This window comes from Portunus trituberculatus, chromosome 45 (assembly GCF_017591435.1).
Source record: "Portunus trituberculatus isolate SZX2019 chromosome 45, ASM1759143v1, whole genome shotgun sequence".
NCBI lineage: Eukaryota > Metazoa > Arthropoda > Malacostraca > Decapoda > Portunidae > Portunus > Portunus trituberculatus.
This window is the reverse complement of record NC_059299.1, coordinates 6,119,980-6,138,325: the sequence shown is the minus strand read 5'-3', so window position 1 is coordinate 6,138,325 and position 18,346 is coordinate 6,119,980. Positions and strand designations below refer to the sequence as shown.

The window sequence follows — 18,346 nt, the reverse complement described above, 5'->3', positions numbered from 1 at the left end:
GAGGCACAGCGGCGGGCTCCATATTTAGGGGAAAAGTTGAGCGGGTAAAGCAAGGCGGTGGGTGCGTTATTAAATATACACACAGGAAAATGCAATCCACGGTGATATTTGACTTTCATTCATGCTCCTCCTCTTCGTCCTCCTCTGCCGAACCTTCTGCTCCATCACGTCCTTACTTCTGCAACTCTTTGGTATTAATATTCGTTTCTCTCTCTCTCTCTCTCTCTCTCTCTCTCTCTGAATAAAACAGTATGAAGTCATGCAGTATAAGAAAAAGAGGTTGAATTGCTTTATTCTCTCTCTCTCTCTCTCTCTCTCTCTCTCTCTCTCTCTCTCTCTCTCTCTCTCTCTCTCTCTCTCTCTCTCTCTCTCTCTCTCTCTCTCTCTCCCTCTCTCTCTCTGTCTCACACATGGAATATAATTGAACACCAGGCACACCGAGGCACGGCATGGACAGGCTGCTTCTCTGGATCAAAGCCTCCTCGCTACACCAACTTGAGGACCCGCCTGACTCTAAAGGGAACAGTGGCCCTGGCTGGATTGGGCTGGCTGGCTGCGTGCTCGCCTTCCCGCCTCTCCGCTCCTCTCCTTCCGTCTCCTCGCCCTTACAAAGCCATACATTACCGATTTACATTTCACCTTTTGTCCACCACCTGGCTCTTCACTCTGGCATTTTCTAGTCGATGTGGTATTTATTAGATGTCAATTCAATAACTTCTTGTTTTGATATTGAGTGCGTTGGATGGGATAGAGAAAGATGGAGTATTGGTTGAGGTTTAGATGGTAAGTGTGGAATGTGGTGGTAGAAAGTGATGTTATTTGTGAAGGTTTGGTTACCTGAATGACTTGAAGATCAGCCATACAAGGTAATTTCCGTGTTAAGTGAGAACAGGTTAGGGTACGTTAGATTAGGTTAAGTTAGGTTAGATTAAATTAGGTTATGTTTAGGTTAGGTTTAGTCAAGTTTGATAAGATTAGGTTAGGTAACGTTGTGTCACATGGTAAAAGGTAAAAGTCAACAGCTGTGCGTGATTTCAGCGCTTCTCTCCGTCCTATCGATCTTTGCTTATATGGTGGATGGCGCCCGGGTCACTGTGGCATCCAAGTTTCGTAGTTTACCTTCCCCGGTCTTGCCCCAAACACATTTATCAACCAATCCAGCGGAAGAGTGAGCAGCTGTCGAGGTGTGCGGCGCCTGTCCCATCCAGGATTAAAACGAGGAATCCCAGCCAGACGCGTTAGCCATTATCGTGTGGGAGGTTAGCTTAGGTAGGGTTAAATTAACCTAACTTCACACTCTATCATATCCTTGAGCAACTAGAAAATATCTAAATAAATTTTGTAACCGATAGTCAATTGATTTGATTATAACTATCACTGTTATTATTTTTTGTGAATATCTGGTTTCACGCTTTTATATGAGTGACATCTCGCTTCTTGACATTCAGATTTTTTTTCTGTTGGAGTCTCTTGACATCCATTTCATTAGCCGGCAGCCTTTTGTTTCCCACGTTCAGACTCATTTTTCACGGCCAGATCCCAGACTTCCACATAATAATGAGTGAAAGTCCCTTGTAGGCTATTATTACACGCTCCTGCCGCTACAACTTCACGCTTTTCTGGTTACGACCTTTGCCTCAATTTTAAGAAAGTGATAGTCTTTTCTTTCAGCAATAAGACATCAAAATTTCATGCGAGTGAATAAAAGTCCCTTGTTTCTTCCTTCTACAGGCGTTTCTGCTCCTACAAGTGTCGTGGATCAGGAGGACAGACTTTCACATCCTCACCACGGGCGTCTACACGTACACCACGGACATGCGCTTCAGTGTGCTGCATCCCGAAGGCACGGACGACTGGACACTGCAGATCAAGTACGCGGAGGAGAGAGACAACGGAACCTATGAGTGTCAGGTGAGAGAGAGTCTGTTTCTATCTGACTTCGTTTAATTTCCATCCAGCACTTATCCCTTCTCTTCGCCGCTCCAGTTTTAATCTCGTCGCTGTCAGTGCAGTCTGGTGTTCCTTTTTCAGCCTTTGCTTCTCTCCGTCCTTCCCTTTCTCCATTTTAACTCGCGATAAGGGTGAAGTGCATCGATTCGAATTACGAAGCGAAGCCGTCCACGTTGAATTTATCTTATATCCTGCCGCGCTGCTCGTGTTTAATTTACACAGACTGACGGTATATTTGTCTGACGGCAGCCAATCGTGAATGTTTGGTGTAATTGAAGGGAAAGAACGTCAGCTTCTCCAGCGCTGCCTGAAGTAAAGATCATGTCAGTCTGCTTTCTTTGGATGCTTTATTTACCAATTCAAAATAGATTTATATTTTCTCGGCCACTGGAAACCTAAAAATACTCACAAAATAGATCATTGAGTTACCCAACGCTGATGGAAAGGATGAAAGAAAAATCCAAGCTATTTATGGAAGTTACATGATTTTACAAAGGTGAAGAGACTATTTTCTCATTCTCTGACACATCCCTGCCAGTCAGCCTCGACCTGTCTGACGGTCTCTGGTGCAGGGGCTGTACGGGGCTGTGCGGGGCGGCTCAATGGTTTCTGGATTCAAGCTTTAAACCGAGACTGGGTTGAGCGGGAAATGGCGAGTGACTTGAATAGCAAAATATGTTAGGTGTAAGTGTATGTATATGTAAAGCCTAGATGTGTTTCATGCTGCGATTCTCTCTCTCTCTCTCTCTCTCTCTCTCTCTCTCTCTCTCTCTCAGAAAAAAATACCACCTAGAATATATTTTCTCCCTAAATATCAACGGCACCAATCCGTTTACTAATTACTTCTTTTCAAAACATTAATTATAAACGAACTACATATATTTTTCTCACGGGACCACCTGGACAAAAGAGAAGGCCTAACACCCACCACCACCACCACCACCACCACCACCACCACCACCACCACATCACCATTAGGAACACAGGAGGCGCCTCTTTTACACGACCATCACGGAACATTAACCAAAGCCAGAATTACAAGAGAAGTTTCTTAATCTTCATCATAATTTCATCCCCGCAACATGACGCAGCAGCAGCACCGGCGGAGACTCAGCCTGGAGCACTAAAGCAGAACAAGACCTTGAGGGGGAAAGCGCCATACACTAACCTTGTAACGCTTCACTTCCCAGGGGCGCCGGCTATCCTCAGGCACCTCAGCACCTCGGCACGTCCTCCTTCACCTGCCAGAAAGGAGTTACAGGCTAAGAATAAAAATATCCACGTAGCTTTTTTCAGCAAATTCTTTATGTAAATGTCGATCTCGTGTTTATAATTAGAAGAATAGAAAAGGAAAGTGGCCATGGTTCTGATGGCTAACTTCGATATAAGTAAGGTTCAAGGAGAGAAAAGTTGGGGTAGTATGTATTATAAAACTTGAAGAAAGAATATAAACGTCCGAGTGTCTTTCTAATGCCAACCTCTGAAGTAAGTAAAGAAAAGAATTAGAAAACTTAAAACACTCGTATTGATACAAAACTTGAGATCTTCTAAGGCCTGGAAGCTGCCAAGACTAGAGACGTGGTGCGCTTCAGCCTTAAAAGAGGATGCTGGAAGGAATTAATCATGTGCAGCAGTTTATCATCCACACTTTGATACGATGAAATAGGTTTGTAAATAGATCGCTGATTTACGACAGTCTACGGCTCCACAGATGATGGATGTGCTTAAATGATTGGTGCTCCGGGGACTGTCTGGCGAGCCTTAGATATAAAATTACATATATACAAAAATTAGTGTTGGAAGTAAAAGCTATGAATATACAGTGTAATGTATGTAATATGCAGTGTAGTGTAGTGAATGACGAATTATACTTTGGTTAATTCTCGTTCCATAAAAGCGAAATATAATGCGAGGTTTTGAACAGGGCCAATGGAAATCAGATATACACAAAGCTTACGGAATATCAAATGACGACACAAACTTTTAAACTGTTACCGCAATAAATTCCAGACGAACGCAACATTTTTCATTGTAACACAAGAATTTAAAGATAAAACACTCTATTTTTCAATGATGGCCAAACGTATTCCGTTCAGAAAAAAAAAGACCGTTGCTGAATAAACTTTCAACATAGAACAAAACGTCAAAACAAACACAAAATAAACACAAACTATAGAAACACGTTGACATATTACAGCACCTTTCAACACAACATCAAGGGAAGGAAGGGGATAAATAACACATCCTATAGATAGAGAGGTAAGTCGCGAGGAGGGACGGCGAGAGGCAGCAGACCCAATAAGGAACACGGGGCTAATATCGACACGGGGAACTCAGCGACTCATTAGACCATTACTCACACCGCCGCAGCCTACACCTGTAAATTATCTTCACCTTAAACGCCGTCCTGTCTAGAGTCGACACCTCAACGCTCACTAATTACGGGTTTCAAAGCGGTTCCGGGACTAAGTAATGACCTAATATTTCCTCCTCAGCGTCTCACTCGCTTTCACAACCCGTAAATAATGGCGGACGTCCCCAGTGATAAGTTCCATGTCCAGAAATATATTTAATGCTCCCTTCTGTCGTAGGGTGGGGGAGTAAGAGGCTGGGGATGGGGCATGGGGTTTAGGAGGAGGGGAGGGGATGTGGGTGGTGTCGGAGGTGAAATAGTGAGGCGAGTAATTGTGAACGTGCGTCCATTAGTGTCTTGTTGTACATCAGGGCCAAGGAAACGAGGCCAAGAGGACCATGACGCAGGAGGCAAAGCTCGTTTTTAACCGTGGCCGAGAGATACGTGCTCAATGGTGTAGAAATTAATCTCTCTCTCTCTCTCTCTCTCTCTCTCTCTCTCTCTCTCTCTCTCTCTCTCTCTCTCTCTCTCTCTCTCTCTCTCTCTCTCTCTCTCTCTCTCTCTCTCTCTCTCTCTCTCTCTCTCTCTCTCTCTCATAGACATGGTACAAATTCTTCATCAGGAATGTCACAATTTGGTCTCTCCTTCCCTCTCTTCCTTTGTTAATTAAATGATAAAATTTGTCCCTCAGGAAATGTACATTATTGTCCTGCAGTCCATGGCGCTGAATGACTCCTTTGCATTGGCGCGAATCAATCAATATTAGTGTGTCTGTCTTTCTCTTCGCCGTCTGTCTCGCTGTGTCCTCACCTCACTCTGGTTGTGTCTGCTGGTGTATGCATTTATGTATGAAAAGATGCAAATAAATCCTTTAATTCACACTGTCCTGTGTTGAGAGAATCCTGGGCTATTGTGTCGATATAAAAAATGGTCAAAATTCTCATAATTGAAGAGCAGCAATACATGAAATTGGATTGTATAATATTCATGAAGTCTGGATGAAATACTAATAGTGTTTTGTCATTTTGATGCACACAGCTTTACTCGCACTGAGCGTGTTACAACTGCAGTGTGAGAGTGTAAGCCAGTTAACAACAAAATACCTCGTGACTCGGCCCGCCTTGCACAAATAATACAAATGTATCCACACCACGAAATTACACCACGAAATGAGTTATATTACACATGCAGTAATATTCCCTCATGCACTACGCGGGTGTTTGTTGCACAGGAAAAGAATGAGAGTGTCAGTATTTTGCTGCACTGACGTAATGGTTTTGCGTCATCTTAACACCGCACTGTGGCATATAATGTGCACCTATTTATCATTCTACCACTCCTCCTCACTTTCGCTTTTAATCAACAACGAAACGTTAATGGACAGTAGCTCGTAGTGGCTTTAGTAAGTTTATATTTAACATCGGCATTTCTGTTAAGGTAAAGGAATGTTGTGGTGCTTTATTCATACGAGAATGCGTCAAAAGTGCGGCTGTGGGTGATGTGATGACGATTTTCATTCACTTGGTCAAAGAAGATAAAAAAAAGACTTGAAGTAGGATCAATGGAGGAAGTAGGATCAATGAAGGAAGTAGGATCGATGGAGGAAGCAGGATCAATGGAGAGATACGAGCGTGGGAGTCCGTTTTTTATATCCTCTGTATGATTGTTTATTGGCTAAGGCCTTTGTTTCTTCTCAATAACAGCGTGGGAGGAGCCGAGATGAAGAATGCAATGTGATGAATAAAAGTAGAGATAAGACATCGATCGGTGGGTAAGAAATGAGAGCAGGAAAGCCATGGAAGTTTACCAAATTGTTTTTTAGCCGATAAGAGAGACACGAGACGTACTGGGAACTGTGTATTGATAGATGAAGTTCTTGAAAAGTGGAAGATGCAACGATAAGAATTCTAAATAGCAAAACGAAGAAAAACAGCAAAATATAAAAGATCATTATTAGAAGGAAGGAAAGAGAAATAAAAAGGAAGGAATAGGAAGGAAAGAGAAAGGAAGCACTTGACAGAAAGAACAAAAGCCGTAAAGGTGTGGAAGAATTATGGCCTGGTTTTGTATGAGACCCATTTTTGGCTTCCTGCCGCTAATACACACACTCGCTGGGTCGTGAAGGAGTGCCGTGTCTTTCTCCTTCACGGCGCGCCTTATTGTGGAGGTCTGGAAATAAACACTGACGAGGAAGGAAGCGTAATTCCTCAGCCACCAACAATAACACGAAAGGAAAACAAGGAGGCAGGTTATTGCGGTAAAAATCTCGCATTAAGTCTAATCAGAAGTCTCCGGTAATAAGTAAAGTATATTCCAACCACATACAAGGACCCGAATCTGAGCAATTTAATGAGAAAACACCGGAAAACTTAACTTGCACGTAATGGAAGGCAAGTAAGTAAATAAGTAAGTCACCCTCATAAACCTTCCTTCCTTTACAAGACAACAGCACAATTTATTATACCGGATTACATTTACTTCATATTTCGCTGCAAGTTTGTTCCCCGAGGAAGTGTCAGGTGAGGGCGAGGCGCGGCGTGGTGCTTGTGGTTCCTACCGTCAGTCTTCCCACCACAATAGAAAGATTAAGGAGCGGCGTCTTGGAAAGGAAGGAGGTGAGGAAGATGCTGCGAGAAGGGCAAAGATTTATGGCGAGGGAAGGGGATGAGGAGGCGAAAAACAAGGATGAGTTGCGGCGCAGGAAAGGAGGAGACAACACGCGAGTAAGTAACCAGGAGAATGAAAATGTAATAAGTAAAAAAGGGAGTGCGGAAAAGTGATCAGTGGAAAAAAAAAGATGAAAGACTTTTTCCATATAATTCCGGTTGGAAACACAGAGAACAATCATAAAATGAAATACATTATGCACGCTGGAGAATCACAACACGCACACGCACACGCACACGCACACTCCCCCCAGCGTTTCAACACCTTTGGTCACGCAACACAGCTCACGCACACCCACCTCGCGACGCGGGTAAAATTAATTTCGAGATAAACACAAGGAAGGGGGAAGTTGCGTCGTAAATTGTAATTAATTTCCCAGTTTGTAACCCTTTGCTTAACATTCCTCACTTAGCGCTGAAGGACGAAAGAGGAAACAGGAAGCAATAAAAACAAATAAATGGACACACTCACTCTTACTAGTTTAGGGCACGTAACTAACGACTTACTGCCTCCATGTCCTTTTCATTTAACGGCGAAGAAGAAATAAATATATAAATTCATGTGTAATTTGATTTGCAATGCTGGAGACTTAATGAGACAGCTAGGAATTAAAGAAAATGAAATCTGAGTGACGCTCTTATAGAAAAATTGGATTAAGTACGACATTCTGCTAACGAACAGACCAATAGAAAGGACGCTGACAAAAAATGGGTAAGAAGAGAAAATGGAGGTATAGCAGATAAAAGTGTTGTATATTCTCCTTGACTATCAAATGTAAACAGCACTACTGGAGCGTAACTGTGATAGAAGTGGAGTAAATAAAACATCAAGCTTACAGAAGTCACAGATCGATTACAAGAGGGGAGGAAAAGTGAATGTAAATAGGCGGCATGTCTGTTACTTCTGATACAGTGGAGAATAGTCTGAATGCAAGGGTGACAAATTAAATAATTCAAAATGCAATGATTACAACTTACAAAATAAAAAAAACCCATCGATGTTCAGAAAAATAAATGATACAGAACAGTAAACAAAATAAATTATGACAGTTAAGTCTGCTTATATCCTTTGATAACTATAAAAAAAAATGCAAATATGACAGTATGCATAGACGAAAGACAGAAATTGATGAAGAAGAGCAAAATGAAAAAGAAAAAGATAAAAAAAAGACAAGCAAGCGTAAGGAACAGTAAAGAATGAGAGCACATTTGTCCTTTCTTTAAATAACAAAAAACATTAATTCCTCTCGCCCACATTCATTCCCTCGGCTGTCGCGTCCTTTAGTGCTTTGTCTACCTAACCAAACACTACTGACGGGGAATTAATAATGAAATAAAACACTACCAGTCCACCGAGTCCCGTGTTTACGAAGCAGTAGCGGGAAGATAAATGGGAACTGTATTGAATGCGGCGACGTAATCCTAAGCCTAATATGAAACCATTAATCTCTATATATGATGCGTGCTTTGATGATTTATTCCATCTTCCATATGTTTTTGTCTTCTGATACTCATGAAGGCCTCTCTCTCTCTCTCTCTCTCTCTCTCTCTCTCTCTACAGATGTATACAGGGACGGGCGTGCTCTCCCAGTTCGTTAATCTGCACGTAAACCGCCCACGTGCAGCCATCTTGGGGCCGCAGGAGCTTCACGTACAGGAGGGGGACACCATCACCCTCGTGTGCGTCATTCAGCAGGTGTGTGTGTGTGTGTGTGTGTGTGTGTGTGTGTGTGTGTGTGTGTGTGTGTGTGTGTGTGTGTGTGTGTGTGTGTGTGTGTGTGTGTGTGTGTGTGTGTGTGTGTGTGTGTGTGTGTGTGTGTGTGTGTGTGTGTGTGTGTGTGTGTGTGTGTGTTTCAAAGTCAACTAGAAATATTGCGTGTGGAAAGTAAAAGATGGTTGCAAAAATTGTGAAAAGTAATTTGACTAAAACGTTCATTTTGCCACAACGAAGAAAGAGTGACGCAAATGTCCGTTTTTTGACATGTGTTGGCAAAGTGACGTACGTTTTCTAGTTTGCTATGTATTTGTCTATCTGTGTCTGTTTAGTTGTCTATTTCCATTTCTATATATTTCTTCAGTATATTTATCTCTACCTCGATAATTTCAATTTTTTTTTTCAACTGGCGATGGCACTGTGTATCTATCAATATCTATCTATTTCTCTGTATTTCTATTTCCATACATCTATCCATCTGTCAATATCCCCATCTGTCATTTCCTATCTATCTTTGTCTCCACCAATTCATTCGCCAGCCAGTCACCATTTTCCACGGTCTACCTTCCACCTGCGTGCCAGTTACAATTTTCCACCACACACCTTTCCATGTGTCTCTGTCTAACTATCTGTGCCTCTCCCTCACTTGCCCTGTCTCTCTCTCTGACACCCCAAATCCGATTCCGAAGCAGGGCAAGCCTCCCTTCGTGTTCTGGTACCACGGGGAGAAGATGGTCAACTACGACGGCAGCAGGAACCGTCTGAGTGTGATGACCAAGGTGGAGGGGACGAGGACTCACTCACGACTGACCATCACAGACGCCAGGTGAGTGTGGGCGGTGGCAGTGCATGTTAGGTAAGCCTTTGTGTGTGTGACAGCGGCCCTTGGTGACTGCATGCAGGGAGATTACGTGGGGTTATTAAGGGTTTAAGCTAGGAAGGTAAAGTAGGGGTAAAGGTGCAGGTAAAGAAAGGGTTATAAGCAAGGCACAGGTGGACGGGAATGAGGCAGGTAAAACAGGTGTGAAGGCAAGAGTACATTTTAAACAGGGGTTCTATAGAGCTGAGGTGAAGCAAGGTGAAACCAAGGACATATGAAAGAGGTGAGACAGAACACAGGTGTGACATAATATCTAAATCAGTTGAGTAAATATCGTACAATAAACTCAGTTCTACTTTAAATGCAGTGCCCAGAAATGTTAAATTGAAGGAGGGAGAGAACGTGATAAAGATATAAGCCATGATACGACGCAAAAATGTGAGGGTTGAGGAGCAAAAACACGTTAAAATGTAAACGATGCCACCAGAAATGCAAGGTTGAGGAAACGCGAAAAAAAACTAAGCATTTAGACAATAAGACGCAAAAAGGTCAACTTAGGGGAGGAATAAGAAGAAAGAAAAATATGCTTACAAATTAAAGACAGAAGAAAAGATATCAGATTAGAATAAGATTTTGTTGCATGCAGGTAAAAAATAGCAAATTCAGATATACAAAATACGTGTCCAGGTAATGCGAGCGTGTGAAAAGAAAAAAACATAGAAAAAAAAGAGAAAAAAAAAATACAACACGATACAATACTCCCTCAAAATAACCCAGACTAGGAAAAGGTTTTAAAGGTGAAAGAAGGAAACTGCAACTTAATGTATATATATTCACTGATACGTACAAGTGGTATATAAAAGTTCCCAGCCTTTCTGAATACCTCGAGCCCCCAGGTGTGAATCTAAGCCACGGGGTCCATCCGGGGAAACTTTGCTAAACCCTCTTAAGATCCGTAAAGTAAGACATGAATATCCCTTAGTTTACTTCACAGTTTGGTTTATGTATCCCGTGACTGTGGTAAAGGAGCGAGAGAGAGAGAGAGAGAGAGAGAGAGAGAGAGAGAGAGAGAGAGAGAGAGAGAGAGAGAGAGAGAGAGAGAGAGAGAGAGAGAGAGAGAAAGCTAGTAAGGATAAAATAGATGAGTTTAGAAAAAAAAATGGAAATAAATACAAAATTGCAGGATAAAAGTGTAACGAGATATAAGCAGAAAACAAAAGTGAAGCAAGAGAGAGAGAGAGAGAGAGAGAGAGAGAGAGAGAGAGAGAGAGAGAGAGAGAGAGAGAGAGAGAGAGAGAGAGAGAGAGAGAGAGAGAGAGAGAGAGAGAGAGAGAGAGAGAGAGAGAGAGAGAGAGAGAGAGAGAAATGTATATATTCACCCCTATGAAAATTCAGTTTCCCATTTAGACTAAAGGTTGCAGCTACTCGACAAACAGTTGGAATATATCGAGAAGGGAGGACACACACGGCAACAACACTCACAATCACACTCACACGCACTCTCACTCCCTGGACACCCACGCCCACACTCACTAGGCGTAGGAACCGCTGCTTAATCGTTAACTTGAGCACTTAACGATCAAAGTAACTAGCAAACTTTGGAAATATTGGCACATGATGCGATTTCTCTCGACTAATTATCAGTAAACACGTTGAGAAAATAGTAAATGAAACAGTGCGTCATGTTCCGAGGGTTCTCCGTGCTGCGTGTTTTCCTGGACAGCGAATTAAACGTTTTGAAATAGTTAGGGGGAGTTTGACAGCACTAATTACCACTTGCATTAGTTATCCTTTACTATTTCTCACATTTACAACGCGCTAAAATGGTAGGTGAAATAACGTTGATTTTAATATTGTGATGAATTTAAATTTTTTTACATCTAATTCAATATAAATATTATCGCTGTGAATTCAGTTAATGGAAAGAAAAATATTGCAACTTAGTTAAAAAAAAAAATGAACGAGAAAGTTAAGTATTTATTCGACTAAGTTTGCAGTGAAGTTTTTTTTCTTCTTTTTTTTCTGCGAAGTGTTAAAAATGTGAAGTTTATTTCTTGCTGGAGATTCAGAACTGTCCACTCCACAAAAGTTACCCTCAGCACACTGGACCTAAACTACACGACTAACAAAAAAAGAGAAAAAAAGGTAACTCATGTATGTGTGAAAGGAAGTTAACAGACAATATTAATCGGGAGGGAAAAATGAATATCAGAAAGTTAAATTTGAAACACACCATGCATGCAATTGACACGTCCCACTCTCACTCTCACTCTCACTCTCTCTCTCTCATCCCCTCTACACTTTTACGTCTCAAATTAGTAAAAGTCGAGAATAACTTAAACTACTTACAATTTATAACGCAACTGTCCCTCGCCCTACCACGCCACGGCCCTTCACCCTCACACAGACACACTTTTCTCTTTCACTCCCTTGCCCTTCATTTCCCACTCTCTCTCTCTCTCTCTCTCTCTCTCTCTCTCTCTCTCTCTCTCTCTCTCTCTCTCTCTTCGCCCTCACCCTACAACCCTTATTCCGGGGCTCTTTACTCCCGCCTTTCTCATTAACATTCAAATAAAGTCATCGGGAGGTGCTTTGCATGTTCGTGTTACTGCTTCATTTGCATCCCAGTAAGCATTGTTTTTACTCCCCATCCCTGTCTCTTTGTCTGTCTGGCCGTCTGTATGTCTGTCTGTCTGTCTGTCTGGATGGATGGATGGTTCATTGAATGGTTGGGTGGATGAATGGCTGGATGGAGTTGGATTGCTTGATATGTAAGTCTGTTTCTCAGATTTATAGGGAGAGAGAGAGAGAGAGAGAGAGAGAGAGAGAGAGAGAGAGAGAGAGAGAGAGAGAGAGAGAGAGAGAGAGAGAGAGAGAGAGAGAGAGTAAACGAACCTACAAATCTATTTCCAGTTTCCAGGATCCAATAACTATGATAAGGATCTGGTGTTTAGTCAACTTAAAGGCGAAAAAAAAAGATAGCTGGCTGTTTATTTATTTTCTCTCATCAATCTCTCAGTTTCCTTTTTATGGGAGGCAAAAAATAATGGCCATATTCTTTTCGCAGCCATTTTTTTTAGTACTGGTGGTTGCCGATCCTACGAATCTGGGAGTTGCGAGCGGCGCTTAACTAACGTTGATTGAAACAGATGGGGGATGGAGCGATGCGTTAGCGCTGCAGCGGGAAGGTGGAAAAAATATGCGCAGAGACGGATGAAAGTAGATAATCGGACGGGGGTGTAGACAGACTGACTGAAAGGTAGACGGAACGAACCATATAAATAGATGGAAAAAACGGATAAAAGTAGATAATCGGGTAATCGGACTGACTGAAAGGTAGACGGAGTGAAGCATATAGACAGATAGATTTGTAAATGGTTAGACAGATGGAAATTTAAACAAAACAGATGTAGAAGCTGACAAAAAAAGACGGAAAGACATGAAAAACGACAGATAGACAGACGAATGGCTAGGTAGACAGAGGGACAAACTGGCAGCCATGCATATTAGAAAAGCGAACATAAATTACAGGAAATAACAAATAAAAGTAGATAATCGAACGGGCGTGTAGACAGAATCGCTGAAAGGTAGACGGAACGAGGCATATGAATAGACAGATAGATTTGTAAACGGGTAGACAGATAGACATATACACAAACACCTGTAAAAGATGACAAACAGACAGGAAGACACGCAGAAAGATAGATAGATAGACGAATGGCTAGACAGACAGGCAGACAGAGTGAAGCCATTCATACTTAAAGAGAGAGCTAAATATAGGCAGGTACAAGAGAGAGATAGAAAAACGGAGGGGAAAATAGAAACGGACGGAGAGATAAGTGGATTAACAAGTGTATATGACAGACACAACAACATGCACAGAAAAGGAGTGGAAAAAAAGGCAAAATAAAAAAAAATAAATAATTGACAGAAATTGGTGGATGAAGATGAACAGAGATAAAAATGGATATAAAAAAATGTGTATAAAGAAACATTTAAGGGAGCAAAGAGAGAGAGAGAGAGAGAGAGAGAGAGAGAGAGAGAGAGAGAGAGAGAGAGAGAGAGAGAGAGAGAGAGAGAGAGAGAGAGAGAGAGAGAGAGAGAGAGAGAGAGAGAGAGAGAGAGAGAGAGAGAGAGAGAGAGAGAGAGAGAGAGAGATGGAAACATTTAAGGGAACAAAAAAGAAAAAGATATGGAAAAGCATAAACGTACATAAAACAAAGATCTAACACATAAAAAAAAAAAAATAAAAATAAATAGAACTACATTCATTCTTTACAGAGAAATACAGACAAATTAAAAACGATAAAAGATTACACTTCACACAGAATAAAAAAAGAGACATGAAGAGAAAAGAAAGACATAAAAATTAAAAGAGAACAGTAAAGGTCACATTTTTCAATAATCCTCAACCACGAACAGAAGTTAAGCAGATAATTATGAGTGATACCTTCAATATTATGTTTTTCCTTTTATTGTATCGGGGAGGATCCAATCAGGCAGATGCTTGGGCCGGTGTGTGTGTGTGGGAAGACTTCTCGGCTGGTTTAACACGCAGAAAATATGTGTAAGCGATACTGAAAGCTGGCGTGCAGAGTAATATCGGAAAAGAATGTGGAAGGAATATCTTGCAAATTATTGGTTCTATCCATTTAATATTACGTGCCAGACAGCCAAAAATATGTAAGAATAAAATAATTACGAAAAAAACACGAATATAACGTAGGATTATACGCAGTAAATGCTGTAATTATCTTCTTTGTGGGGGAATAAAAATCACAATAAGAAGGTGAAAGTAGATAACGAGATTAGAAAAAAAATGATGTATACTTCTGACCATAAAGATTTCGAAAAAAAAGATGGGAACATACTATTTTTGTATCTAACGCAGCGGAAGAGTGACGGTTCCTGAGCTGCTAGTGTTTATCGTGAATTAATGTGACAGCGTGATGTTTAATGGCTAGACAACACAAACTTTACGCATCATGTTAACGGCACAATAAATATTCAATGCCTGCTCTTCTACCTTCCCTCCTTCTTCTCCTCCTCTTCCTTCCACTGCTACTACTAAAACCATTAATTCCTAAGCTAATATAAATATTACTGCATTTCTACAAGAACAATAAGCACATAAACTAAGAAAAAAAAAAAATTACTACTACTACTACTACTACTACTACTACTACTACTACTACTACTACCACAACTACTACTACTATGATTCCTACACCCAAAACACCATCAGCATTAACATCACCAATACTTGAATCACAACACCAATTAACATGCCAAACAAATCAAAAACGAATAAAAAAACCCTTACATTACATCTCCTTTACACCACCACCACCACCACCACCACCACCACCAGCGCCACCACGACCATCACACCACATTAGGAGAAAGCATCAGGCCTCCCTCTTCTCTCCTCCAATCCTTCTCGGTCAGCGGGTTTGAGTGGCGAGGAGCTGCTGGCCTGTTTGCCTCTCGTAATGGGGTCCGCTGGGAGGACACGCTAAGGTCCACGAGCCGCTTACACCCTATTGTTTACAACCTCGCTCACTAAGACAGACAGCGCAGGGTGGGAGGGAACGAGGATACAAGGCCACGCCGTAGACAAATATACATTCACCTGAGTCAACAGCTTCTAGTTATGGAGAGGATAGCAAGAGGAACAGGAGAAGAAGGAGGAGAATATGGAAGGGATGGGAAATATTAAAGGAATTTGTTTTAGTTACTCCTCCGTTCTTGTTTTTTTTTTTTCATGTAGTTTTGCAGGGAGAGAGAGAGAGAGAGAGAGAGAGAGAGAGAGAGAGAGAGAGAGAGAGAGAGAGAGAGAGAGAGAGAGAGAGTGTGCGTTAGTAAATTTTCTTTGTTCCATCTTTTATCTCCTTCCTCTTCAAGCACAAACAGAATAGCCCTCTTCACTCCTCCTATTCCTCCTCCTCCTCCTCCTCCTCCTCCTCCTCCTCAGCACTTCATTCCCTTGACATGTAACTTTTTGGCATTATTTTCACACATACACACACACACACACACACACACACACACACACACACACACACACACACACACACACACACACACACACACACACACACACACACACACACACACACACACACACACACACACACACACACTTTTCTCATATTGCTTTCAGGATGCTTTACTCAGTGAGCTCTTTTGTGGCTATCCAACAATAACTTTTCCTCTGGACTTCTCACACTTTCATTCCATTATCTATTTTATCACTTTCCTTAATACCTGCAACTTTGAGGACGCGTGGTGATATGAACTCTTTCTGAAAAATGCTCAATTAAAGTTTATTCGCCCATTCTACATCAAACACACACACAAACACACACACACACACACACACACACACACACACACACACACACACACACACACACACACACGCACACACTACTCCAGTAAGATAGAACCATTTCCTTGAGACGCAAGACGGACGCTGGTTCAAGTCAGTCCCTCCTTGAAACACCTCTTACATTTCCATTTTCCAAGACAGTTCAATTAACGGAGTCAGGTTTCATGCGCTTTGAAATAGGCGTTCAATCACCTCCCGTTTTCTTTGTACCACAGGAGCTGGGACTCTGGTAATTACTCCTGCATCCCGCCTAACGTGGAGCCTTCCTTCGTCATCGTCTTCGTCACAGAAGGTGAGTGAAGTGAGTCAAGTAAGACGCTCAAAAGTAGTGACTTGTAACGTCCCTTCAGCAAACCAATAGATATTCTAAATAGGAGTTTTGTATGCCAGGAGTTTATTTATAGCTGTAATTAAATGCATATTGCCTCAAAGGTCTGAAATATAACCTCCCCCCCTTTCTCTCTCTATCTCTCTCTCTCTCTCTCATGCATAAAAATGAAGTCTATCGTTGCATTTCGTTATCTGATAAGCTTGTCGAAGAAAAAGCAGCCGTGCATCACATCACTCTGAATAAATATTGTTGCAGCGGAATCCATTCTTTCTTCTCCCCCGAGCACGTAATTGTTATTTTCGTTTCCATCACCAACGAAAATATGCGGCAGAATTATTTTTCTCTTGACGAGGCATTTTTTCCACATTCCCTTAACTTTGTTTGTACGTGCTGTTAGGAACGGAGGAGAGGGAACGGGAGGAAGGGAAGGGGAGGAAGGGGAGGGGAGGAAGGGGAAATGAGGTGATGGAAGTGAAGGGTAAGAGATATGAGGGAAGGGGAGAAAATGAAAGGGGGAAGATAGTTAAGGGTGACACAGTAAAGGAAGGGAAATGAAGGGAGAGGGAAAGATAAAGTATGGAAAAGGGGATGAAAATAAAAGGGAAAGTGAGAAGAGGGGAGGAATATGCAGGGATATGATGACAGGGAAGTAAAGAGTAGGGGAAATAATGAAAGGGAAGGGAAGAGACCGATAAGGGAATGGAGGAAAGTGAAGGGAAGGAAGGAAAGTGAGGGGAAGCAAAGTGAGGGTAAGGTAGAGAGATGGGTGGAGGAAAGTAGGTAGGGAGGGAGACAAGTTGTATTGAATTTACATAAATCTATACCATGAAAAAAAAATAAACCATGAATATTACATGCTGAAGGAAAACACACACACACACACACACACACACACACACACACACACACACACACACACACACACACACACGTAGACATTACCATTCTATCCATCTGGTGTCTGTTCCATTTTCTTCTTTACATTTTTCTCCGCTGTTTTCTTCCGTTCCTCCGATTTGGGTCTCAGATCAAAAGAACGACCGAATCATGGGGAGTAGATCCGGCGCTCGCGATTCCGGATACGTATAAGAGACGATGCCGGAATATTTGCTACGATATCTGTGTGTGTGTGTGTGTGTGTGTGTGTGTGTGTGTGTGTGTGTGTGTGCTCTTCCGGGTTTTCCTGACGAACGACAACACACACGCAGCATCAGATCACGGTAAATTCCGGTAAATTTCAGCTAATCGAACGTTACAAAGCCATTTTGAACGCGCATTAACGCTGCAAACGAAATTATGCAATCACATACATCTGCTGCGCGTGATTCGTGTCATAAAACCCGAAGCGATGTTAGCTCAGCCCTGATCCGTGTCGAAAATATCTGGTAAATGATCCAAATGTTTCGTAACTTTCCGTGGGAGACGACCTGGGAACAATTAAGCGAGGAGGGAAGGAAGGTTAATGCTTGGAGAAAAAAAGAAAGAAAAAAAAAATCCCTCTTGTTCTGTAGGTGGAAAGGAGTGCAGGGGAAGGAAGGCAAGGCAGGTATGTTTTACTTTTTGTTTATACAAGAAGGGAAGTCGGCCAAGGGCAACAACCACCCCAAAAAAAAAAAAAAAAAAAAAAATAGGCCCACTTGATTGTCAGTCCCCTTACAGAACAAAAGCAACAAAAAGGCCCACTTGATTGCCAGTTTCCTCAAAGAATAATAGCAACAAAAAATCTCCAAAAAATGCCCACTTGATGGCCAGTTCCCTTAAAGAACAATAGAGTTATCCAAAAGTCGAGGATAAATGTCTTGATGCCTCCCCCTTAAAAGAAATCAAGTCGTAAGGAGATGGAAATAGAGAAATAAAATGATGGTGTCTATGGCGCTTGTAATGTTACCTGGTGCTAATGAATATACAGGTGCTATTCATCAAAATGCAACACTAATTAATTATTCCATACGGTAACCTTAATTCTCTTACTTACATGACCTTAATTAAGTCCACTAAAGGATTGAATTCAGTATATATCAGGTTATATTCCATTTTTTTTTCATTGTACATATTACGTTAACCTCAATGTTCCTGTGCACATTTCAGTTCATGTTTGGAAAGTTGGATTCCATTAAGTGT

The 18,346-nt window shown here is 41.7% G+C and overlaps 1 protein-coding gene across 5 annotated transcripts in view; it reads left to right on the top strand.

Moving 5' to 3' along the window:
* LOC123519527 overlaps positions 1 to 18,346 on the top strand; it is a 140,614-nt gene that overhangs the window by 108,136 nt on the left and 14,132 nt on the right. For 4 of the 5 annotated variants that reach the window (XR_006679032.1, XM_045280891.1, XM_045280890.1 and 1 more), the window contains 4 exons: positions 1,732 to 1,911; positions 8,531 to 8,665; positions 9,373 to 9,509; positions 16,110 to 16,186. Coding sequence is in view for 4 of the 5 variants with exons in the window: in XM_045280891.1 (XP_045136826.1) it covers positions 1,732 to 1,911; positions 8,531 to 8,665; positions 9,373 to 9,509; positions 16,110 to 16,186 (529 nt within the window). In the remaining variant the exon portion in view is untranslated. The remainder of the gene's footprint in view (positions 1 to 1,731; positions 1,912 to 8,530; positions 8,666 to 9,372; positions 9,510 to 16,109; positions 16,187 to 18,346) is intronic. The other variant, XM_045280889.1, reaches the window with a different exon arrangement.